Source organism: Ambystoma mexicanum, chromosome 6q (genome assembly GCF_040938575.1).
Source record: "Ambystoma mexicanum isolate Mex_15411 chromosome 6q, UKY_AmexF1_1, whole genome shotgun sequence".
In the NCBI taxonomy this organism is placed as follows: domain Eukaryota; kingdom Metazoa; phylum Chordata; class Amphibia; order Caudata; family Ambystomatidae; genus Ambystoma; species Ambystoma mexicanum.
In genome coordinates this window covers 215,909,724-215,935,743 of record NC_090937.1, presented here as the reverse complement: position 1 = coordinate 215,935,743, position 26,020 = coordinate 215,909,724, and the positions used below count along the sequence as shown (strand labels likewise).

The 26,020-nt window shown below is 46.8% G+C and overlaps 2 protein-coding genes across 3 annotated transcripts in view; one reads left to right on the top strand and one right to left on the bottom strand.

Annotated features, from left to right (window-relative positions):
- LOC138515895 (alcohol dehydrogenase 1-like) overlaps nucleotides 1–26,020 on the top strand; it is a 309,712-nt gene that overhangs the window by 17,787 nt on the left and 265,905 nt on the right. For both annotated transcript variants that reach the window (XM_069630656.1, XM_069630657.1), the window contains exon 2: nucleotides 10,542–10,630. In XM_069630656.1, the coding sequence (XP_069486757.1) occupies nucleotides 10,604–10,630 (27 nt within the window). In that variant the 5' untranslated portion in view covers nucleotides 10,542–10,603. The remainder of the gene's footprint in view (nucleotides 1–10,541; nucleotides 10,631–26,020) is intronic.
- On the bottom strand, nucleotides 5,892–6,449 carry LOC138515192 (uncharacterized). The gene has a single exon (XM_069630161.1). It carries the CDS (start codon nucleotides 6,447–6,449, stop codon nucleotides 5,892–5,894), a length of 558 nt encoding a protein of 185 aa, XP_069486262.1.

Genomic DNA, 26,020 nt, shown 5'->3' with positions numbered 1-26,020 from the left:
CCCCATGGCAAGGCTTGAAGCATCAGTTTCCACGATGTAGGGGAGTTCGGGGCGAGGGTGTTTTAAGATTGGTGCAGAGATAAATTTAGTCTTCAAATCCTGGAAAGCTTGTTCCGCCTCGGTAGACCATTCAAAACGTTTCTTTTTCTTTAACAAGGCAGTGATGGGCTGGACTATTCGAGAGAATTCGGGGATAAACCTGCGGTAAAAGTTAGCGAAGCCTAACATGCTTTGCACACCTTTTACGGAGGATGGTGATGGCCATTTGAGAACTGCATCGACCTTCTTTGAATCCATACGCACTCCGCCAGGTGATAATATGAATCCCAAGAATTCAACTTCAGTCACGTTGAAAACACATTTTTCCAACTTAGCGAAAAGTTTGTGTTGACGCAATCTTTCGAGGACCATTTTCACGTGTTTCCGATGTTCAGATTCCGATGAAGAATAAACGAGGATGTCGTCAATGTAAACAACAACACATACATCTATGAGCTCTCTGAGGACATCGTTCATAAAATATTGAAAGGCGGCCGGGGCATTGCAAAGTCCGAAGGGCATGACCTGATATTCAAATAGCCCATACTTGGTGCGGAAGGCCGTCTTCCATTCATCGCCCTCTTTTACTCGTACCAAGTGGTAAGCTCCTCTAAGATCCAGCTTTGTATATATGCATGCTTTTCTGACTTGGTCCAGGAGTTCAGGGATCAAAGGTAACGGATATCTAGTCTTAACGGTGATCTGGTTCAGGGAGCGATAATCGATACAAGTTATAAGGTCTCCTTCCTTTTTTGGAACTAAGAACAAAGCTGAAGAAGCAGGGGACTTGGAAGGACGAATAAACCCATTTGCCAGGTATTGATCCAGGTATTGTCGAAGGTGAAGGTTCTCAGGCTCGGTGAGGGCATAAATTCTACTACAACGAGGAGTAGATCCAGGTATCAGGTCTATCTGGCAGTCATAAGACCTATGAGGAGGTAGAGAGTTAGCCTGATCCTTCCGGAAAACATCTTGGTATTCTAGGTATTCGGGAGGTAACTGGGGAGTCTCTGAAGAAATTGCGGCCAGTGCAACACCAGGTGGAGGGTGACAAGTAGAGACACATTCTGGAAACTGGACCGTTCTTGCTCGCCAATCGATCAGAGGATTGTGTTTCTCTAACCAAGGTATTCCTAGAATAATCTGAAACTGAGGGGCCTTGATCACATCGAACACGATCTTCTCATGGTGTCCATCTTGACTTACTAGCGTCACCTCTTGAGTGGTATGCGTTACTGGCCGGAGGCTATCTCCGTACCATCCACCGTAGTAATGACGTCCTTTACAGCCTTGGGACAAAGAGTTAGATTCATCCTCAAAACCATTTCATGATCCACATAATTGCCGATGGCACCGCTGTCGACGTAAGCTTCAATTGCATGTAATCGATCCGGATTATCAGGGCTAATGAGGACCATAGGTATCACGAAATGCGAGGTCACGGAACTGGTTTTCACGCTCGGCAAGAGGACCTCTATTCTTGTCGGGCGAGGTCGTTTCCCTGCTCAGAGTTTGTAACTTTGGTAACTGCAGCTCCTACTGCCTTCTTGGCAGGTTTCACCGGACAGTCTCGAAGAAAGTGCCCTGAGTTTCCGCAATATAGGCATAATTGCAACTGTTTCCTCCTTTCCCGCTCCCTTTGTGTTAGAGGACCTTTCAGACCCCCTATTTGCATGGGTTCACCGGAGTCTACTCCTTTGGAAGGAGTTGGCGGTTTGGAAAATACTCGAGCATCAAACTTGGAACGATCGGCCTTCCTATTCTGCAGCCTGTGATCTATTTGAACGACCAAGTCTATATAATCCGAACAGTCTTGTGGGGGATTCACTACTTGGGCTAAAACGTCTTTGAGCTCTCCACGTAGACCTCTATAAAACAGCGTAATCCTTTTGTCCTCAGGCCATTGAGTTTCCACTATTAGTCTATTGAAAGATGCAATATAAGCCAAAAGGTCTTGATTACCCTGTCGCAACGAAAGAAGCTCATTGTCCAAGGCCTGCCCCTGTGAATGTCTTGCGAACAGTTTTTCCATACTAAGCTGAAAGGCTTGAAAATCATGGAGAACCGGATCATCTTGATTAACTAGAGGGATCGAACAGTCTGCCGCATTGCCACTAAGGTACGAAAGTACAAAAGCTACTTTTGCTTGATCAGTTGGAAAGGCTGCTGGCCGGCATAAGAAGTGCAACCGGCACTGATTGATAAATACTGCAAACCTCTTTGGGTCACCAGAAAATCGTTCGGGCGGAGCCAGAGGTACATTCCCAGGTAGGTTGATCTGCACTGGATTCATAGAGGATGTTGAAGGAAGATTTGCCCCTGATGCGGGTAACGGGGTCTGTCCGGCTTGTGACTGTAGCACTTGTCTAGCAAGATTGTCTGTTCTCTCCTTGGAAATAATTAGTTCCCTTCTTAGAGCATTCGTTTCCTGACGAGCTGCATGCACTTCTGCCCTTAGTTCCCCAAGTAACCGGGCTAGGGGGTCAGTATCCGAGGTTTCCATAGCGCCTGGGCGAGAGTTTTGCGGTAGGCTTTGCGTTCTGTAACGCTCACCTGATTCTCGCAGAGGCGCCGGTCTTGACTGGGCGACTACCGTATCTTCAAAGGTGATGTGTAGCACCCGGTTGGCTCTTTGGGCTGGACCTCTGTGCACTGTATGCCTGACGTGTAGAGTAAGATGTCTAGGTAAGTGAATGCCGAGCTCTCCATCTGCCTCGGGGCAGGGTGCTGTAACCAGTTTCTTCACTGGATAGGTAGCGCAGGCCTCTTGACTTCAGAGGACTGCTGTCCGTCGTTTACTGCACGAACTGTAAGTTTCCAGTCATTCAAATGTCTTTAAAGTCTTTAGTAATGATGTCTCTTGTTTTGCAGGGTTCCAGCGATGGCGGATGACGGGCTGAAGTGAGTTGAAGATGGAGCCCGTGTGATGAATAGAAGCGCCTGGAAGCACGTAAGTAAGCGCTTGTTGCCTGCTTCACTATGCGCTCTAACTGTCTTTTTATTTTGCAGGTACGAGTTCGGAGCGGCTGCAGGGTGCCGGAATACCCACTGGATTAGATGTGGAAAGGAGTAATGGCACGTGAGTATTAAAGTTCCCCAATGTCTTTAAACGCACCTTGTTTTGTCTTTCAGATGCGGGATGCAGCGCCGAAGGCCTCCGGAGCGTGCGAAGAGTTGGTAAACTTTTGTCTTTCAGATGCCGGAATGCAGTGTGAAGACCTCCGGAGCGCACGAAGAGTAGGTAAGCCTTTGCCTTTCAGATGCCGGAATGCTAACCTGTTCTTTCTTGTCTTTATAGGTGTTGCTGAAGACTGGATTCAGGATGGTAAGCCTTTGCCTTTCAGATGCCGGAATGCTAACCTGTTCTTTCTTGCCTTTATAGGTGTTGCTGAAGACTGGATTCAGGATGGTAAGCCTTTTTCCTTAGGCCCAGGACCGGATGCAGAAGACACGATGAGCGTTCTGCTGCAGAGGTTGCAGAATAACGCAAAGCAAGATTCATCCACCGGGTGTGGTTTAAATAGACTCCTGTAGTGCTTAGGTGTCTCCTTCCACAGCCATGCCTAAGTAAGAAAAGAGTTCCTGGTAAGAAAAGAGTTCCTGCCTTCCAGAAGAGTTCCAGTGTTCTGAATTTAGGGAGTGGCTCCAGCCCCACCCAACAGGAAAAGTAGTTCCAAACAGAAGAGGATCAGAGGCTCAACTGGCAGGCAGGTAAGCAGCATGGTCTGCTGAAGGTAAGTCCACCCAAGCATTATGAGCCCGGCGCTTCCAGCGCTGGGACTGGGCATATTTATGAGCCTGGTGCCACTGGCGCCAGGACTGGGTCCAAAAGGTCCCAATTGGGACTGGTTGGCACTCGGAACCTGGGTTATGGATCTGCTTCCAAGGGAGTTGGGAAAACCCTGACCTTTTGGAAGCAGAGATCATGACAGTTTCGAGGTGCCTTGCTTGCTCCTGAAATCTGAACATGCAAGCACTAAGAGGGCCAGTTATGACATGTGAATCAGGATGACAGCCCCACAGTAGGTATACAGGGGATGATTTTTGACTGCGCGCTGTGGTCTCAGTGCTTTGGGTAAATTCAGCATAGCTAACACTGAGCTATTACAGAGAGTGTTGTTTAATTTCTCAAAAGCCATTTGGCCTTAATAATCCCACTGTACACGATTGGGAGGGACCTTTGATAGTGAGTCTATTAAGGGAGATAGCACTTCTGTAAAATTGGGGATGAATCCTCAGTAGTACCACACCAGCCTCAGAAAAACATAAATATCAGTATTTTTTAGGGGCTAGGGCACACTTTGAGCAGCCCGCACTTTACTGTGCTTGGGCAACACCAATCCATACCCTACTTGAAATCCATCTGACAGACAACTTTGCCAGGTGACGCTTTGCTGGACTGGCCATGAGGAGGTCCTTTCTGTGTTGATCACACAAACTGCTGTCAAGTGTCTCAAGTGATCTACCTGTGTCTTCCTATATATGAAAATATCATCCAGAACGGCCCCAGCGAAGGTCCAACAGGGGTCAGAATGTCATCCATCAGTCGTTGGAATGTAGTAGGTGCCCCATAGAGACCAAACTGGAGGACCATAAATTGAAAGAGACCTTGAGGTGTAGAGAAAGGCTGTCGTTCGCTTGATAGCTTCATCCAGGAGCACCTGCCAATACCCCTTTGTACGATCCAGTTTTACTATGAACTTCGGCTCTCCTAGAGTTGCCACGACTTTGGCTATCCAGGGCATGGGGTATGCATTTAACTTAGATAACTTGTTCAATCTTCGAAAGTCAACATAAAACGTCCAGCTGTTTTCAGGCATAAGTACCAGCATGATCGGAGAGGACCTCGCACTGTAGGATCATTAATTTACAGATAGGTCCAGCATTTTCTTCATCTCCACCTTGACTTTTTTCTTTCTGCCTCTGGTAGTGGATATGGTTACAGTCTGATGACTATTCTGGGTGACATTTGTTTCTTGTCTACCACCCCTCATACATGTGTTGGATTCGGGGAGAACACATCCGAGTATCTCCCTAGCAAGTCTACCAATTATTTGTGGCTAGATCTGGGGTGACCTGGTGGCATAGAGTGCTAGGATATGTATGTTGCTAGTCTCTTGACAATGTTCTGCTTATTAATATGATAGAGCTGTGGTCATTTGCTTCTGTCAGCCTGCTGGACCTTATAGGTGAGGTGAGAAACAACTTTGGTAATAACATAGAGTCCATGCCATCTGGCCAGTAGCTTGTTTTGAATGGTGCGTAAAAGGACCATGACTTTTCCCACAAGTTGAAAGGTGCATAGCTTGGCAACTGCATTGTAAGCTTTCTATTGTGGGCTGGCCTGCTTGAAGAAGAGACTTAACTAGGCATTGTATCCAGTCCATGCGTGCCTTGGTGTTCCGTAACATGGGGTGATCTCTGGACTGTCGATTCCCACGGCAATCCCCCTCTTCTCTGAAAATATCCAACACATCTCTTGGGTTTCGACAGTACACCAGCTCAAAAGGAGAGAATCATGTCGATTGGACATCTTTTTTTTCTCAAAGCATAAAGAGCCTATGGAATTTAATTGTCCCAGTTCATCAAATATTTGGTGACCAACCTCCTTATGGTGCACTTCTGTGTCTGGTTAAACCTCTCCATCAGCCCTTTGGTGTGAGTGTGATACACCAACATTATCAGGGTCTTAACTTTCATTAGGTCTTTCATCTCACCCATCACTTTAGTCATGCGTCTACTGCCTTTGTCCATGAGTATTTCTGCTGGGAAGCTGACTCTGGTGAAGAATGGTATGAGCACTTTAGGAGAATCTCCTTGATGTTGTTGCTCCTCAAAGGAAAAGGCTCCAGCTATTTGGTGGTGTAATTCAATTTCACAGGATGTATTGGTTTCCCGTCTTGCTCCAGAAGCAGATCCATTCTGTGGATGTCAGCAAACCTTACTGAAGAGGGGCCTGGGCCTTTGAGAGAACAGAAGTCTTCTCTCTGTGCCTCAGCCATTTCCCCAAACTCGGCTTTGGCTCTCTCTGCAGTTTCAAGATCTTCCACTTCTTCAGTCTCTGTGATTAGGATCTTCTTGCACACCAATTGGGCAATAGGTTGGCCTGCTTTTATGACATTGGCGATATTTCCAGATTTTAATAGGACTTCCTTCACCTCCCCTCGGTAGTCCCCATTGAAAACTCCATCTCCAACATCCATGTAGTGTACATGGCTCAATCCTGATCTGAGCACCACCTGCCCATATGCCCATTCGGGCACTTCCACCTTCAGACCAGTAATGACTAGGACATTGTCCTGGGGCCGAAGTATCACCTTCTTGTCTCCATAGAAGTCCCATCCTATAGCCCTGGGTGTTGTTCTGGTGGTGACCCAGGCAATCTTGGTCAGTTGCCCTATTCTCAACATCTCTCTTGGCTGCGGGTGACCTCTGTATCGTGGTCTGGATGACCCTACAATGACACTACATGTCACACATGGCCTCAAGAACACAGTGGGCCTCATTCCGAGTGTGGCGGTAAGGCATAACGGGCACTGGTAAGGAGACCGGTGCCGGTAATCCCTTACCGCCCTACTACGAGTTCCCTTAGCGGGTCCCTCCTTTAATGCATGGTCTGACCAGACGTTATGGACGGGACCCGCTAAGGGAAATCAGAGCCAATAACCATACCTACATATAAGGTGTGCATCAGCTTCTTTTACGCACTAGAAAATGGCAAATACTCCCAAAAAATAAAAATCAAGAGTAAAAATACTCCCAACAAAAAACAGGATAAAGACATGTAGAAACTTGCATCCCTGCTTTCACCCTCACTGCTCCATGGATACGTTTGGACAAGTTGTGCACGTGGTACCAAAGAAAGAAACTCCTATTTGAACGGCTTATTTGGAAGAAGTAAACCTGCATCTTTTAATGTGCATGAATAACTATGTGCAAATTAATAAATATTACAAAAACATTTCCATTTTTCAGTAATATCATATTTTTACTCGCTTATAAAATACTCTCATTGGGATTTGGACTTACATTTTTACTCTCTAAAAAATCTTTTTACTACCAACTTTAAAAAATAGGGAGTAAAATACTCCCAGTTTCAAATCTTATCTGGAGCACTGCCAATAACGGTACCGCAAGTTGCGGTACCGTTATTAGCTACTTCCCCCTTCCCATGGAGCCCTATGGGGGCTCAAATGGGAATGGGGAATGTTTTTTTCAATGGGGATTTACCGGTCCCGCAAAGGTCGGACTACACCGGTAAGTCCCCATTGAACGAGACCGGTGCTGGTACCGTTATTGGAGGAAGTGATGGCCCAGTAACTCTCAAAGATAGTTCCCATGTTTTTATTGAAATTATTGAGAAGGGGCTCGCTATGAGCTGTCCCTCTGTCTCTGGTCTCTCCTTGGTAGCTCCCTCCCCTGCCCAGGTGACCCTAACCCCCAAAGATGTTCGTTATAGACTGGTAATCCCTACTGTCCAATAAATGACTGACTGGTTGTGATGGTTGTCAGGGAAATGGCCTATCTTTCTCTTTCCCTCTGGGACTTCCTAGCTGGATCCTAACATTGTTCCCCACAATTCTAAATGTTATTAAAAAGTGGTGCCTGCCATTGACTCAGGTATCACTTAGTCTTCCTTGCATGCTCATGTACTTTTTACCCTGATGGTCTGTCCTTCCTCTCCCTGTCTTCCACTATACTCATGTCTTCTCCTACCATTCCTCTTTATTTGTTTCGTTCTTTTCCTCTTTCGTTCTTTACATCTCTCTGCACCATCTCCCACAGTCACCCTTCTATTCAATCTCATTCCTCCAACTCTTAGTCCCACTCACTCACTGCAGACGCACTCACACCAAAGAACCACTTTCTCCCACAAACAATACCTCACCTTAATAATAATAATGATAATAATGTATCATTCATATAGCGCTATGAACCCTCAGGTATCTGAGCGCTGCTTATTATTACCCACGGTGTGGGGTGCTCATTTATCGACCTCGGAAGGATGAAAGGCTGAGTTTGGCCCTGCCGGGATTCAAACCTGCCTCAGAAGGCTCTGCACAGATGTCAAATCGAGCACTCTACACGCTGTTCTATCGTGCCGGCTGTACACGCTTTCAGCAAACCTCCTCCACTCTACTCTTCTGCCTCCTCTTCTCACCTCCCCCCACTCTCTCCCACTCCATATTATCTTTTTTTCTCCTGCCAATCTTCTTCACTCTTCCGCCTCTTCTCTCTCCTCCTCTCCCTCCCTTATCTCTCTGTCCCTTTGATGTTTCCAACTCTCCTCTTTTCTCCCTCGTATTACTCTCTCCTAGCCTCCTCCCCTCTAAGCCTGCCTCCTCTCTTCCACCCTCACTTTCACTCTCTCTTTGAACCAATCTCTCCTTCTAATTCCCCTCCAATGTCACTCATCCTATCTTTCCATCCCTCTATCAGAGCTGCCGTGTTTGCTTGCCGCAGGCACTGCCTTCCTTCTACCCGGGGAAGTCGGTTCCATTGCTGCTAATCTGAAGGGGATCAGAGGAACATGCAGTTGATGAAGGAAAAACTAGAAATGGAGGATGCATCCCGATAACTAGGGCAGGGTCCTCCCACTCCGTCTCCCCCTGGGTAAGGGGGAGGGTGCCAACCAAAAAGAACGGCAAAGCATCCAAAAGCCCGCGAAGGGCAAACAAAAGAAAGGAGTGGGGGAAGCCCCTTATAATCAGCGGGCGTCCTGCTGCAGGAAGCATCCAGACCATGCAGAAGGAAGCCCGCCACAGAAGGAGGAGTCATTTTCAGGTTTTAAAAGATACATCAGACCGGAGAAAATGTAGAGTTAATCTGCTCCCTTCTCATCTCCTTTCCCACTAGCAGAAGTGCAGAGGAGGAGGCGGTCCATCTGGGTGGTAGGGCATTCCTTTGTGTCAAGGGGCAGGGCAAGCTGGACGGCAGAGCAGGAAGAGTTGGCGGCCGGCGAATACTGGATATGGTGGCACAGGGTGCCCGGGATGAGATGGGCCCAGCTGCAAGGGTATATTCGCAAGTTGCTGGGTAAGCAGCAAAAGCCCGAGGTCTTGGTCATTCATCTGGGCGGCAATGACTTGACAAGCATGGGGAGGGGTGCTTTGATGAGGGAAATGATGTTTTCATTACAGGATTTGTCGGCACAGTTGGGTGAGACCGAGATTGTGTGGTCAGAAATAATTCCAAGGCAGGAATGGAGGGGCGCGGAGTACCACGCGGCAGTGGAAATATCAAGGAGAACATTGAATTGCGCTATGTCAAATTCTGCAAGGGCAGAGGTTTCCCCCAGATCAGACATGGCTTGATCAACTTGAAATCCCTAGAATATTATCTAAAGGGTGGAGTACATTTGTCGGCGATGGGGATGGAACTCTTTTACTGGAAGGTGTGCACAAAGCTCTTGGATTTGTAAATAAGGAAAGGGGGGAGCCACGGTGGACGAGAACCCACCTGTGGCTTGGCGGTGTTTGAGCGACCAATCACAAGAGACAGACTCCGAATGAGCCATGAGAAAGCCAGAAGGGTCTTTGCTCTTCTCTGACCAGCGCCTCTTGGGAGCTTAAGCGGCAGGGGCGTTTGGTAGTAACAATAAGGGCTCAGCTTCCCCCGAAGAAATGGCACTCCCCCTTCCCCACGAACATCTGCAAGGGCAGGCGGGGCTCAGACACGAAGGGTTGGGAGAGTTGGGCCTACTTTTGGTGCAAAAAAGGGGGAAGCAGGTTGTTGGACACAGAGCAGTCGCCACACCTTCAGAACTATTTTCACTAATGTGTGCAGTGTTTTTTATGAAATTGTGAAAATAAATCTGCAGCCGTTTTATGACAAATGAAGAAAAGTCTCATTCTACACCTTACTAAGGGGAAAGGAAAGGAACTGAAAAATCAGCAAGTATAATGGGTTATTGGTACACATGGACAAATGCACGGGTTATGCAGTTTTGGTGCTTCCACTTGCAGAGTTTCACCCTGGAGAGGAATTGCATTTTGGATCCGGTGGGTCTGCAAGGATCAAAAAGGAATTCCAGACAGATACAACGCTATAAGGCATTTAGCCTCAGACAGTGGTACCAAGGTTACAGGTAGGACCGGCGCAATTAGGTAATTCAGGCACTGGGGCCAACCAAACTGCCTCACCCCACCTTTGGAGTAGGTTCGCTCACCTCTGGTATGCGCCCTGGTAGGCCACCTGCTCCAGGTTGGGAGGGGTCAGCGTGCCCCTGATAGGGTCAAGTCCCTGACCCTGTAAAAGTCCTAACACAGGTGTCCACTTTTGTACTATTAATGCTTGAGGTCCTGTTGAGTCGTTTGAGTTTAATATTCATGTAACCCATGGGAAGGCCTGTTTCGAGTCATATTATAGATAGTTCTCCACCTATTCCTATAGAATGACCCTTTTAAAGATGGCGTTTCAACATGACAGTTCATGCATGTGATTTATTGTTCATGCTGTGAGAACTGGGGACATCTTCATTTTTCCAATCTGTGCATGTTTAGGTCCTTGGAAACGAGAACAATCAGTCGCCCCAACTCCAGAGTGCAACACAAGCAGAAAACGGATGGCAACTATGGACACCGCTGGGCAAGTAAGAACACTTCACTTTAATCATTAAAATAATACAATAACGTCAATTGTGAACATTATGTTCAGTGGAGTTGAATGTCAATTGTGAAAAATGCGTTAGAATTATTGATATATGCTTTTGTACAACTCTTCAGAGACGTGGCGGCAGGGCATGTGGTAATGAAGTGATTGCATACACAAGCCTCAACATTGGGCCTCATTACAACCTGGCGGATCGCGGTGATTCCGTGACGGCGGTAATAAAGTTTCCGTGTCCACAAGGTTGCGGAAAGACCGTCCAATTACGTGCTGTCGATCGCGCGCACCACACGGACGCGGAAACGTTGTTACCGCCGTCACGGAAAATGCCACGGAAATGGACATAGCGCTGCCACAAGTAGTGCATGACTGGCCCAAAGGACCCATTAATAACCCCCTGGCCCCCCCCCAGGCAGTGCATGGCTGGCCCAAAGGACCCATTAATATCCCCTCCCCCTCAGGCAGTGCATGACTGGCCCAAAGGACCCATTAATACCCCCCCCCCAGGCAGTGCATGACTGGCCCAAAGGACCCATCAAGATCCGTATGACACCCAATATCACAACAATGCATACCCCCAGCAATCAGATGCATGTAACAAACACTATACAATGACCAAGCTGTATGATGCATGTGATGCACCCATCAGCCACCACCACAACACTAATTGCATGTCCTCTGTGTCCCCACAGCCGTATCCAGTGACAGTGACACTGCACAACAGGCCAGGCAATCAGCACCGGCACATGCCCTAGCCACCGCCCCCACACAAGAGGATGCTGCCAGCAGTTCGGCATCTCTGCCCCCACTACCAACTGCAACAGATGTGCCGGCCACCACCACCGACATCCCCACTGTCTCCACGCTGCCTGAGGCAAGACAGGTGCCACGGGAACCCACCATGCCCACCCAAACCAACACAGAAGGCAGCTGCACTGCAGAGGAGGCGGCCTGTAGTGACAACAGTGCCCCGGTAGAGCACTCTGATACTGGGCCACAGGGGGAGACGCCCACATTTGATGACCTGGGTTCCTTCCATCAGCTGGAGTTTAGCCCCACTTCACTCAGAAGTCCCATGAGGTCACCCACCCCATCCATGGAAGAGCAGAATTCCCGCATGCAGCGGATGGAGGAGCAGCAGGCAACCCTCACCCAGCTGGTGGAGAGGCAGCTTGAAGAATCTAGGCTGCAGAGGGAGTGCTATAGCACGTCAGTGCGTCGCCTCTCAAGGTCTATTGGACGCTTTGCAAGCACAATAGTCACCCTGGCACGCCATGTGAGGGAGGGTAACGACAACACCTCCAAGCTCATTGAGGCCATGTTGATTGGGCAACAGGCAAATCTTGCACGGATGCCATCCATACCGGATTCTGTGCCATCAAATACCACCACCCCGTCAAGCTCCACTACTGCCAGTCCAAGGAGGCGCTCAAGTCGGCTAACGGGGCTCTCGGGCAAGGATGCAAAGGCACAGAAGCGCACACGGAAGTGATGATATGTGTGTGGGGCACTGCAGGACACACGTGGACTTGAAGGGTGTGAGGGGTGGGTACGTTTGGGTGGTGGGGGAGGTTGTTTTGGGTGTTTGAACATTGGGGCCTGGGTGGGGGTGTGTACGTTTGGGTGGTGGGGGAGGTTGTTTTGGGTGTTTGAACATTGGGGCCTGGGTGGGGGTGGGTACGTTTGGGTGGTGGGTGGACTCGGGTGTACAGCTTCCCTAACCATTTCACCTCCTTCCCTGTTGTGAATTCATCAATATATCATCATTTGAAAGCAAAACATACATGTGTGGACATCTATCATTTCATTTGCAGTACAACAAATCATTTATTGTCATCACTCTATGCATTGCTGTGAATGTGCTGTGTCTCAAAAGTAAATGCGAATCAGCTCATCCCATGCTCTTTGGCCATCAAGTGCACCCCCAGGGGGAGGTGGTGCCATCCCATCTCCATCCCCATCCCCATCCCCATCTCCATCCCCATCTTCTTCATCTGCGTCTGGGGGCATTGGGATGTTCCTGCGCAGGCACAGATTGTGCAGCATGGCACATAAGAGCGTGATTTTACCCGTCTTCACTGGGCTGTACAGCAGTGATCCCCCAGATCTGCTCAGACAGCGGAAACGGGCCTTCAGCAGTCCGAATGTTCTCTCAATAATTCCACGTGTGCGGACATGTACCCTATTGTATGCCTCTTCATGCCTGTTCCTTGGTCTCCGTACAGGTGTCATCATCCATGGCGTGAGTGCATATCCAGCATCACCTACATGGGATGAAGATGGGGGACATGTCAGTGTTAGTGGTATCATGTCTTAATCTGATGCTGTGCTATCTTGTATCATTGTTCATTCATGCATATGTGCCATGCAGTGGTTTGAAGTGTTCATTGGGCATCACAGTGGATGTCCCCAACTGGATATTGGCCTACACATTTATGTGCATGTGTACTGTGCCCTGCGGGTGACATTGGATTGTGAGTATGTCATAGTGCAGTGATGTGCACACATGGCAGAGTGACTCCACTGTACTGAAGTAGTCAATGCACGACGTCTCATTTACAGGCATCTCGTGCATTGGGAGGGCAGTGTTCCATTTGTGGGTGGGTGTCTGCAGTGGCACAAGGTGTATGGGACAGTGACAGGATGGGCTGTGGCAGGGTGTGTACAGGCACACTGTGGTGACCTGTCATGTCTTCCTTTGTGAAGTTTGGTATCCGCTGTCTATTTGGTAGATGGGAGTGGGGGTGATGCATGTGCGGTCCAGCGGCACACTCACATTGCTCATTGGCCTGGACACATACATAACGCTTCAAAAGGGTGAGAGCATTGTCAGCTGTACTCACCCAATAGCCATGTGCTTTGTCCGGCATAGCGTTCCATGTACCGTGGCAACGTGGAATTCCGCAGTACCATTGAGTCATGGGTTGAGCCTTGGAAACATGCGCAGCAGTGTGTAATCAGTAGCGGGGCATCACATACCATCTGTACATTCAGTGAGTGATTCTGTTTCCTATTGCGGAACACCATCTCAATTGCACGTGGTACTGTCAGCTCAATGTGGGTGCAGTCAAGTGCACCTATGCAATTTGGCATGCCTGCTATGGCATGGAAGGCCAACTTTGTGGCAGTGACCTCGGGGAGGGTACGGGGTAGGGCTATGTGTTCCGACACATGGCGCAAAAGGGCATCCAGTACCTGTACCAGGATTTTTGAGAAACAGGGTTGTGATATGCCGTGCAGCTCACCGACCGTGTGTTGATAGGGGCCAGTGCCAAGGAAATGCAGCACAGATACAACCTTCAGGAGGGGGGATGGCAGTGGGGGTGTCTATGTGGCTGCTGATGTCGTCCTCAATGATGCCAGTGATGTACAGGATTGTTGGGCGGTCCAGCCAGTATAGTGTGTGGATCTGTCCTAGGGTAAGGTTCCAGGGTGAGGCCCTGATGCGTGGTATTGCAGGCTGCCTGCGGGGTTCTGGCGGCTGCACAATGGGGTTTGCCATAGGTGCAGGGTTGGCTGGTTGGCGCCTGCGCCTCCTCCGCCTCCTCCTCTGCACCATTACTGCCATCATGTGCAGTGCTGCCGGCTGGTTGAGTAGGCCCAGTCCATGTGCCACTAGAGCTGCTGCTTGCATGGTTCTGTGTTGTTGGGCTGGGTGTGGCCCTTTTGTGGGCTCCCAGTGTGCTGCTGGGTCCAGCTGGGCTGATTTGGTGCACATGTGCCCTGATTCTGTTCAGCAGGCACTGTTTCACGTCATGTTCGTGGTGGCGGCGGTACCGCCACCGTGATCACGGTTTTAACGCCATTTTTCTGGTGGTGTTTCCATGTCCGCGCTAGTTGTGATGCTCGCAGTGTTTCATGTTGCCGATAACGGAGGGGTTTCCGTGCAGGTGGACTTTACGGGACCCTTAACTCCGTGGTGGCGGTTTGAGGAGGTGCTATTTCCGGAGCCGCGGGTCATGATTGTGCGGACGTGGAAACGGTGCCGGTATGGTTTTACCGGCGGCGTTAACTCCGGACCGGTGTACTTGTAATGAGGCCCATTGTCTACTACTGTATAGGCAAGGCTGCCATCGAAGAAACAAGCATTGGCAAAGTCAATCGTTTTTTATCATTAGTATCAGCTTTTTACAGAGAACTTCCATGCACTGATCAAAAGGAGCGCACAGAGGGAAAGAGGAGCAGTTAGGAATGAGGGATGGAAGGGGTTGTATGTCCGTTACTTCATCCTATGTACGCTATGTCACCACATGTAAGGTGTAGGTTTGAAGGTACTTACATCCTATGGCAGATGCACCCCTAATTGCACCAATGATGCCATCATAAGCCTGGTACGTTACCACATGTACATCCGCTGCCATCTCCACCCACAAATGCTTCAAAAACACATTTATGTGCCTAGTGTAGTCTCTATTTTTAAGCTATGCCTCCTACTTCCCATTTGAAAGTGGTGCTATCACATGCCTGTTAGGTAGAATTTTCATTTCTGTGCTAATTCCCTTCCACCCTAGAGACCCCCAGCTCTTTCGCTGGACATAGGACTTTTTTAATTTTAACTCCTGAGTGGGGCCTTTTTCTCACTCCATCCTGTGTTTTTCCCTGACCAGGATTTCATGTTTTCACTGTTGTTGGAGTCTGACAAACTCCATAGGCATCTGCTTTTTGTATAGTGACACACAGCACCCTCAGTGCAGTGTTACTGAGAAGTCCCTTGGATTTCTCTTAAGGTTTAAAAACCTGTTCTTGGTTAAACTACTGTTCCCAAGAATAGTAAGGTGAAATTGATAATACTTACCTTTTATTTATTTATTTATTTATTTACTTGTGTGCAATCAAAGGAAAAATTGATTTTTACAAGAAGTTGATGAATACAGTAGATGTAAATCAAAAAGAAAATCAAGAGAAAAGTTCGCCAAGGTAAAACTCAGCGACTAAACTTCACAGAAGTTTTCAGAGTTGCACAAAAAAAAAAAAAAAAACAGTTAGACAGCCATGGTCGGCAGATCACTAGCTAAGCCGCCGATTTTAATGAAGGCTGCTTCCAATATTTTGGCCGTGGCTACCGCCCATCGAGGCTTCTCGCCAGATATTAAACGGCACCACCACGTGTGCTCCTCGATCAAGACCGAGTCATGCCAAAGCGGAGTCAAAAATGGGGCGCGAATGTCGTTCAAAGCCGCGCAGTTTAAGAGCAGGTGGCGGATGTTCTCCACCGAGCCAGGGTCTTCACACAATCTGCATGTAATTGAACTGGCCTGCAGTCTTCTTCCTAAGATTTCACGGGTGTGGAGCAGATTTAAGCGAGCCCTTAAGAAAGTTGAGCGCAGTTTTTTATCTGGAAATCGCAGACAGTACATCATGGGAAGATTCAATTTATTATAGGTTGGAGGTAAATGGTTTAAGCACTTGGTGGAAGCTGCTTTGTCCATGGTGGTGATCCAGTCCTCCAATTTTAGTTTTTCGCTTACTCTTTGCGGGTTCGTTATTAAATCATTGAGTGAGCATTGCAGGGCTTCCAGTTTGGTTTTTTGCAGAGAAACCCACTTTTGGACCGACTTAGTAGTGGTTGATTCAAGTTCCTGCCCAATTATTTTGAAGATTGGCAGGCTGTCTTTAATTAGGGTTTTCCTGAATAGGGCAAGTGCAGCCCCGCTGACGGTGGCGCTTAGAGACAAAAGGTCCAACTCTCGTCTGATCGCTTCTATGGGAATCGCATTCGGCAGACCTAAAAGGGACTTCCATATGTAGGCCTCGAGTTTCCGCCATAGTTGGGGAGGTACAGTGAACATGGCATCCATGCCGTAGGTCAGAGAGGGCACCATTTTGCCCTTATAGAAATTGATGGCCGGCATTAGTGAAAATTTGCCAAATTTCCTGTCAAGTGCTCGTAATTGGGAGGTCAGTTGTTTTGTTTTGGTCCAGAGATGTTGCTGCATTTTGATTTCATATGCCGACCCGTCTAAGAGCACACCTAGATATTTAAATTGTTGGACCACTTCAATTCTGGTTTCGCACACTGACCAAGACCAAGTGGTTTTCGGCTGGTGGCGTGAAGAGGACAGGATCATAATTTTGGTTTTGGTCTGGTTTATTTGGAGATTGTTGGTGGTCATATAGGTTGCCAAATTGTCCAGCTGCCTTTGGAGGCCGATCGGAGTTTGATCAAACAGGATCATATCATCGGCGTATAGGAGGCGGGACAGGGGAAGATTGCCAAACTTCGGGGGGAAACATCGAACCAGCACTTCCGAATCTTTGTAGTCCCCCAAAAAGGCCACGAAAAGTGCCGGGGCCAGAGGACAGCCTTGTTTAACACCTCTATACACCTGAATATTTCTGGACAAGGCCCCCTGTTTGTTTAGACGAACGTTGAGGGAGGTGTTGGTATGCAAGGCTATTATAGGGTGTAATATCGCCGGAGGACACTTCCAGGTTTCCAGCTTTCTCCATAATCTAGGTCGATCCACTTTGTCGAAAGCCTGAGAAAGGTCGATAAAAGCCGCATACACCGCAGGGGCTCCTTGCTTTATTTTGGCTTTTAGAATTGTAAGTATGAAGATGTTCAATGTGGTGCTACCATTTTTCTTGAAGCCTAGTTGGTAGGGATCGCTGCAGGGAGCTACTTTCTCCCAGCGGTGGAAGTGGTCTAAAAGGAGAGTGGCAAATCATTTTCCCATTATGTCCAATAAGGCAATCGGGCGATAGTTTTCCGGTGCTTCTCTGCTTCCACGTTTGAAGATAGGTATGATGGTTGCTTTACACCATGATGATGGGATCTGTCTGGTAGATCTGCAGTGGTCAAACAGAATGCACATAAAGGCAGCCCATTCCACATGGTGCTTTTTTAGATCTATGTTGGATAGGCCGTCCGGGCCTGGGGCTCTGGATGATTTTAACTTTTGGATGGCTGTACTTATGCCTGATATTGGAGGAAGATCGATCCAGGGTGCTCCGGTGGTGTCAAACGGCGGGATCATATCCTGGGTTGGACTGGCAAATAGATCAGTGAAAAACGAGACCCAAACTTGTTCCGGAACAGAGTTGCTCATGTTGTAGGTTGTGGATCCTTGCGAAGCATTTACCAAGTCCCAAAAGTCTGCCGTTTTTTTTGCATTTAGGACTTTCATCATTGATTCTGCGTCCTGTTGGTATAAAACGGCACGACGTGCCCTGATCCATGATTTGTAGGCTTTTTTTTCAATTCTCCAGCGATCCCATGCCTCTACAGTATTGGTGGCCTTTGCATGTCTTCTGAGAGTTCTCAAGCCGCTTTTCCTCCCCGCAGTTTCCATGTCATACTGGTGGATGCCAGATTTGGGGATAGCTAGGCCCGCTGCCGGATGATGCCTGTACTTTAGGAGCATGGGAAGGTAGTCCGGCCTGGTCGATGGCATGGAAGGTTGATCAGTCCCAAATTCAGCCACGTATTGATCGGTGATAGCTCTAATATTGGCCAGACTCAGGCGTGATTGTTGGGGATTTGTTTCAACCGATGGTGAATAATAGGTTGAATTCCTCGCTGAAGAGCTCCAAGAAGTGGTGAGCATGTTATGATCGCTGGCGGCCGTTTTAACCACCTTGAAGTCTTGAATTGCAGCACACAGGGCTTGTGACGCAAAAATATAGTCCAAAGTGGCTGTCGACCGGCCCCTCTCCCAGGTCGGGAGATGGGTCTGCCCTTCACGGATCCAGGCAACGTTGTGTAAGTTCCGGGATGCCATGAGGGTCATCCATGCTTGTCCTCTATGCTCTGCTTCTGTTGCCTCGGTTGATCTTTTAGGGGCTGTCTTCTGCTGGCTGCACTTCGCATTAAGGTCACCGCATACCAGTATGAAGGGAGTATTCCATTCAATAAGGATCTCATCAATGACCTCCGCCATAGTTTGGCAGAAGAGTTGCGTTGTGGTTCTTTGCGGGTTCCAGTATGTAGTGATCAAAGCGAGTGGCGGAGATGAGAGCTTCTTTGACCGACAATTTAAAGGTTCCGAAGCAGGGTTCCATTCAATTAGGACTGCCAATACCCCATATGATCTAGCTGTGGTTCTGAGCATTTTTAGATTTTGATCTGACCGTACACCAACGAGCAGACCTGCTGAGGGACGGCCTAACAGCCCTTTTGTCGCCGGCGAGATCACAATGTCATACCCATCCATAGAGGGTGTATCCTGGAGCCAAGTTTCTTGCAAACAGAAGATGTCAAAGTGTCCCAGGTCGAAGGTATTAGGGTCAGTCAGATGGGCATGACCTCAGGTATTCCAGGAGGCCAATGACAAGAGTTTATCACATAGTTGGACGTCGGCTTCTTTGGGTAATTGCTATCTGAGGCGGTGTGATGAAAGAGCCCCTTTTATCCAGTCCCAAGGGCCAGTGTGAGGAGCAGATTTTTTCCGAACTGGCGACGGTGGTAGTTTAGGTTGCTCACCCGATCTGTGAGGTGCATGATCTCTTCGTGGAGATTGATCTCGCCAGCTTAGCTTTCTTTGCGCCGTGCGGAGTCGCTGGTTTGAGGAATGCCGTAGACGCTGTCTGGCTTGGCCGTGAGTGTCATTAGACCGTTTGGAGAATTGTGATGGCCCTCGAGGTGGGTCCGGAGAGCCCCCGGCGGGTCTTGTGGGGCGTTCAGGTGAATCTTGCCTCGACTTCCGGGTTCGTGATGGATAGAAAAAGTGTGCCTTCAATATATCTCTTCGATCGGTATGCCGTTGGGATGGACTGTGGACACCCGGTCTTCCTTTTGTAGATTGTCGGTCCTGGGTATTATTCTTAAGGGCCGGAGTCTTTAATTCAGACAGTAGGAGGCCTTGCGCTTTCAGTTCATCACTAGCTAGTGGGCCTAATACTTACCTTTTTACTTTGTAAGTCCAGCACACACCATCTTATGTGGAGTACTGGGGGGTTACCTAGTAGACCCTTATCCTACTTTCTCATGTAACATTTTGTGTTACACTTACTACTTTAAATGGCAGGTGGCAGTGGTTTACTTTTTACTACCAGTGTGCATTTTTACCGCAGGTTGAACCCTTAGCTATAGTATAGCACCCATGGGTGACCATTTTTGCCAAAATGGCCCATGTCATCTTTTTTGCACCATTTTCGGTTTGGTAGGTTTTTCTTGGCTTTTACTCTGTAAGTTGAGACAAGGTTGACACCTTTGTGTGTTTTGCCTTTGGCGGGCTTCAGCCCTGAAACCCGCCCCTGGCTCCAGTGTGTCTGGAAGGACAGGACCTGAGGGAGGGACCCGAAACTCCCCAGTCCTTTGTCTCTAGGTGTGCCTGAATTAAACCAGTCCTGATTGGCCAGCTGGCTATCCGGGAAGGACAGCCACCCTGCTGGGTGATTGACAGCCTAGGGCTGTGAATGAATGAGAACAAGCTTAAAAGTCGAGGTTCTTGAGACTACAAGCAGAGTCGGCCACTGGAAGAAACATCTGAAGAAGAAACTGTGAAGAGAAGCCCGCTGCAACCTCCTTGACCTCGAAGAGCCAGATGAAGCCCTGCTGCTGTGCTGGCCTCCTTTTTCAAATTGACAGAGAAGCTCCGAATGGAACAACTTCTCCCTTTGGGCTGGTGGGACCAACTAGACCCGAGACAAACTCCACTTTGGCACAACCCCCAACTTTCTGTGCCTCTCCAGTGCTGCAGAAGCCCAATGACTGGGGTCCAGTGTCCATTGCCAATGGCAACATTTTTTTTTATTTTTTTTTATTTTTTATTTCATTTAGTTTATACAAACCTTTTGAAAATGTCAGAAAAAAAAAAGAAAAGACAAAGCCACTTTTCACCTTTTACCTAAATTCCAGCCTTTAAAATTACTCAGTTATTCATCTACATCCTTATAGGTACTTCACTTGTCCTGTAACATATTCTTCTACTCATTGTTAGGATAGACTATGACTCAAGTGTCCTTTACGTGGATCATCACGGTTCCATTCTCTCTTACTTTCATACATTGCTATTCAAATATGGGCTTGTCTCTAGTTTGATTTAAATTTACTCCAAAAATCGCATCATGCCAATCATCAGCGTTTTGCTTTCCCCAATATGCAGTTGTTTCCACCATTCTTCGGAGTTGTACGTCTGGAATGGGCTCATCACCTTCCCCAAACAGTTCTCACGTTGAACTCCAAGTTCCGAACAAGACAACACCAGGTGTTTTAAATTTTCGTCATCCTTTGCACAGAATCTGCATTTTACATTGCTTTCTGGGATCATCTGACGATGTCTTAAAATTTCTTTGGTTTCAAAGATGTTCAAACTGAACTTTAAGAACAGCCTTCTTAAGCGTTTACAAGGTGATAACATCAGATATTTTGGGAGTGTATTGCGTTTTTTGGCTTCAGATGGAATAATTTGCATGGATTTATGGATTGATCTTCTCTCTTCGATTTCGATCCAATCGAGGTCAAACAATTTTCTTTTCACTGAGTTTGGATTGTACCATAGGGTTCGCTCGTCTGTTCCTAGTTGGTTTAGTATCCCTTTACATTGTTGTTTCCATTCATTTAGCGCTGATTTCTTTTGTGTCATCTCTTCCGCCAACATTTTAAGAGGTGGCAAATTTGCCTCTTCATATATTTTTCTGGACAGTGCTAATTTATTCCATGTGATTCTCATATTAAGAGAGGAGATCCCTACTTCGTACAGGACACAGGCGGTCGGCGTACTTTGGGGAATCTGAAGCACTTTTTTCCAGAAGAAGCCTTCACAACGTGACCATATTTTGTGGTCGCACCCAAACATGTTCTCTGCTCCACAGGTTAGAATTGGAGAGACTTTGCTCTGGTAAAATTTTCTTACTGGCTCGCATGAACATTTTCCATATTTGTTTTGGATCATGATGCCTTGCGAAGTCAGTTGTTTACAGCTGTTTAAAAGTTTTTTGGACATCGGCTCGTCATTGATACTGGAACTGATGATTGTTCCCAGGTACCTTGTATGTGGAACTTTGTTCAACTTTTTCTCCCCAAGCGACCGCCCTTGTCTGAACTTGTTGGATTTTCTTCCTCTTTTGTTTTCAAGAACCAGGATTTCTGATTTTGCCGCGTTAATCTCCAATCCCAGATCTTCCAGGAAGTGCTGTCAGTTTTTGCTGAAGGCCAATTGGTGTACGATCTAAGATCACCATGTCATCAGCGTACATGATATGATTTATCTGGGTTCCGTTGATCAGCGGTGGAAAAGACACAACACTTTTTAGGGTGGTCCCAAATTCTGATGTATAGAAGTTAAATAGGTTTGCCCCGATGGGGCATCCTTGTTTCACGCCTCTCTTTGTTGAAATGGGGTTCGATAGGTTTCCTTCGCTATCCATACGCACTTATATGAATGTCTCTGAATATAGCTCTTTAATGGCTTGGATAAGGCTCATGCTACACCCCCTCACCATCAGGTTGTTGCAGAGTGTTTCTCTATCCACCCCATCAAACGCATTCGCCATGTCGATAAAGGCAAGGTATATTTTTTGGCCAGATCTAATAGCGTCAATTTTTAGTAGGTTCAAAATTAACAAATTAACGCCACAGCCTACACCTTTCACGAACCCAGACTGGCGGTCATCATAGATCTTCTCTTTTCGAATCCATGTTGTCAGTTGTGCAAGTAATTGCGATGCAAACACTTTTCCCACAACATCAAATAGGGCTATTGGCCGATAATTTGCAGGGTGTGTGTATTCCTTTCTTGAAGATGGGTACGATTATTCCAGACATCCATGTCAATTGAATCCGACCTTCTTTTATTATTAATCGAAACAAGAAGTCACAGAAGTCTGTCCACTCTTCAATACTCTCTTTTAGGTCCGCATTTGACAAACCTTCAGGCCCTGCAGCACGTGAGGCATTGCATTTTATGATCGTTGTGCGAATGTCATCTTTGTCTATTGCAATTACCCACGGCTGGTTCCATTGAAAGTTTGTGGTACTCGTGGTTTTTCTTTTTTTTAAATAACTTTGTATAATGCCTTTCCCACTCATTTTCATTTACCAAATTTGCTATTATCGCCTTTTCGGAGTTCATTGCTTCATTTATTATAGCCCAAAAGCCCCTGGAGTTTCTTTTGTTTAGGGCCATCAGCATTTGCTCGGCATCCCGTTGCACCATTACTGCTCTATGCTGTTTGTACCAAATATTATATCGGTTCTTTGCTTTTTTTATCTGACTCTTGTAATCACCCAATTTTGTCGCGCCAATTCTTCTTACGGTCTTCCTTAACTCTCTCTTTCTTCTCGCAATTTCAGGGTCGTATTGGTGTTTTTTGTATCCAACTCTATTCAGGGAGGTCTGCGTATTGATTTTATACATCTCTAGAAATTGCTGGTATTCAATCGGGTTACTTCGACCCAACTCCTGAGACTGGTGCATAGACTCTGTTACTGCCACTATTTCGGCATTCTTTAAACGTAATCTATTCCGACCTGGAACCACCGATATAGCTTGACTCCATTTCTTCAGCTCTACTGGTTTGTTCATCTTCCATTCCATTGACACGATGTTATGGTCACTTTTGTTTGACTTGTTCACGTTCAATGAAACGATTTCTGGCACTACTCTGTTCGAAACAAAGATGTAATCTAGTATGGATTTTTGCCCACCTCTTTCCCAGGTTGGTTTCACAGGTATATCTCCTATATTTGTTCCGTTCAGCAATACCAGATTCCTGTGTGCCATTTCGTCCAACCAACAATCGCACTTGTATCTTTCTTTAAAATTCGTGGGCGCCTTTACATGGTTGATTTCTATTAATTTCATGTTAAAGTCTCCACACACAATCAACGGGGCCTCCGGTTCATCAAATAGAATGTTGTCTATTGCATCTAGGAAGTCGTCTTCAAATTTGTTATGTGTTTTTGACGTTGTATTCCAGTAAACATTTAGGAGATGAATAGCTTGCTTCTTCTTCTCTGCCTGGTTAACTGGTTCAACACCAACCATCTGTAGAAGGCGATAAGTTTAGTACTGATTTGATTCTCATACCAGAGTTTCTTTTAATAAGAACAAATTGACCTGACATTGGACGGCCTTTATTCTGTCTAATGGCTGGATTTATGCCGACTTCGAAGCCTTCAACATATGGTATATCAGTGAGCCACGTTTCTTGAAGACATATCACATCGGCCTTTACTAAGATTTCAGGTGTTGAGTTCAGAAGGTGAGAGAAGCCTCTCGTGTTCCAGGAGGCTATTATCATCTTTGTCGATTGCATATGGCATTAACTCATCGTCGGACCATTTAAAGATTTTGCCAGCCAAGACCATTTATTTCTCCCATCCTCAAAGGCATTCCGCTCCTTGTTCATTGGAGCTGTTGACAATGTCACCTGGCGATTCTCGACTGTTATTTTGATTTCTTTCAGTCTTGTCTCAAACCCTGAGCAGGGCATTTCCTCATCACCTTCTTTCGATTGTGCTTCATCACTCCTCTGAGCCTCTGTTCTTGTACATGCAGGTGCCGGGGTGTTAACCATGGGGCCGGTTTCTTTTTCCTCTTATACGTTTTCTTTCATTAATTTCTCAAGTGCTTCACCCACCAAAGCGTTATCCACTTCATAAACTAGGTAGCCCATATCCCACAGCTGCCTCTCACACATCATGACCAGTTCCACAACCTTCTTGTCCATGATGTGTAACAGTACGAATTTCTGATTCGCATCTGTTATGATTTCCACACGGTCAATTCGAGCACTTTTTATTGTTCTTAGAACAGGAATTTTTTGGAATAGCTGCAGTATGGAGTACCTGTTTAGAGGAGTGTCACTTTTTCTAGTTTCGATCCTTTCCACCAATAATCTAAAAAGGCTGAAGTCTTGCCGGCATGATGGGATTGGTATTTTCGGCGTGGAGCTGCTGCCGGTTAGGTTTCTCTGGCTTTTCGCTCAGGTCCCTCGTTGCATTTGTTAAAGAGCACTGCATCCCTTTTAAGTTCTTGGAATTTGACTCTGCTTCAGTGTGGGATCATTTGGTTTCTTCAGTAGTTCAGCCGAGCTCTTCGTCCCAATGTTGGCTTTCTGCATACTTATCGCGCGTTTCTCTTCTAATGTTTAGTAAATTTGTGCTTCTTGAAGTTTTGCGCTTTCCTTTTCTTTTATAGCGTTGTTTTTTTTTTTGGTGTTATTGGCCAAGAGAAAACTCTTTTGCTTATCGGTTGAACCTCACTCACTTTCTTAGGTTCATTACAAGGCGACCGTGTACCCGATGAATCTCTTGGACCCTCAACAGGACCATTTGACTCATCCCTTGCTTGCTCTACCTCACTTGGATTTCCAGTCTCCAAATCTTCTTCGACAGGTGAGCTGTACGTTGACAGGTTCAGAAGTTCCTCAGCCTCAGCCTCCTCATCTTCTATCACCGGAGGTCTACTCTGGCTCTTTGACTTTTTATTTGTTCCTGGGTGAGAGACATTGGCTTCATCTTGAGGTTCAGAAGTTTCGTTTTCAGCTCGCATCTCACCATCGTCGCTGTTTTGTTTACTCTTTGTTGATTTTTGGTCTGAGTTATTTACTGTGATATTCAATGCTTTAATGTTTCTAAAGAAATTCACAGAGCTTCGCAGATTTTGGTTCTTTTGTATTTTTTGGTTTTTTGATTTTTTTAACTTTTACTCTGTTTCTGTTCAGCAGTCTTTCCTTTAAGATTCCCACTGTCACCTTGGGCTTTCGGATTTTCAAATATATCGAACCATTCCGTTTCGTTCTTTTTTGGTGACGATGCTTTAGAGCAACTCTTCCCATTCACTGAGCTGATCTCCTTGCTTAATTCAGCCTGGGTCAGGTCGATTGTCAGAGGATTCTCTCCTTTTTCTTTCTCCATTTCCTTTTGGGAGGTATCTTGTAAATCGACTTTTGCTGGTTTTGTCGTGCAAGTGGTAGCCGTATGAACATCTATATCCTTAGAGCTACCATTTTCGTTGAACCCTATCTCAGGGATATCACTTTCCACAGTGCTGATTATAAGTTCCTTTTTATAACAGCAATTTTGGGTTGAGATCGCCTTTTTGTTTTTTGTAGTTTTCTCTTGCTGTTGTTTGACGCTGGGTAAACTCTCGCTGTTATCAATGATTTCCAGATCTATCGTTGTGTCAGTTGTTGAATGGGTTTTAGCAGGTTGATGTTTATTGACCACGACATCCTTGCCTTCACGTTCCTTTTGTAACAGGGTCAGAGCCTGTCTCGTGACTTCAGCCAAGAGTCTCTTATCTTCCGCTGAGTTTTTTAGAGACTCTTTTAAAGCTGTTAGGGAAATTCCGTTGCCTCTTCTTGACATCACGACCTGTGCTGTCATTTCCGTCAGGTCGGCCTCTAGTTTTATGATTTTCGAGTTGAGTAGTGCTAGTAATGTGGTTTGATCACAACAGTTCTCATTTAAGTTCTTGTATAGCTT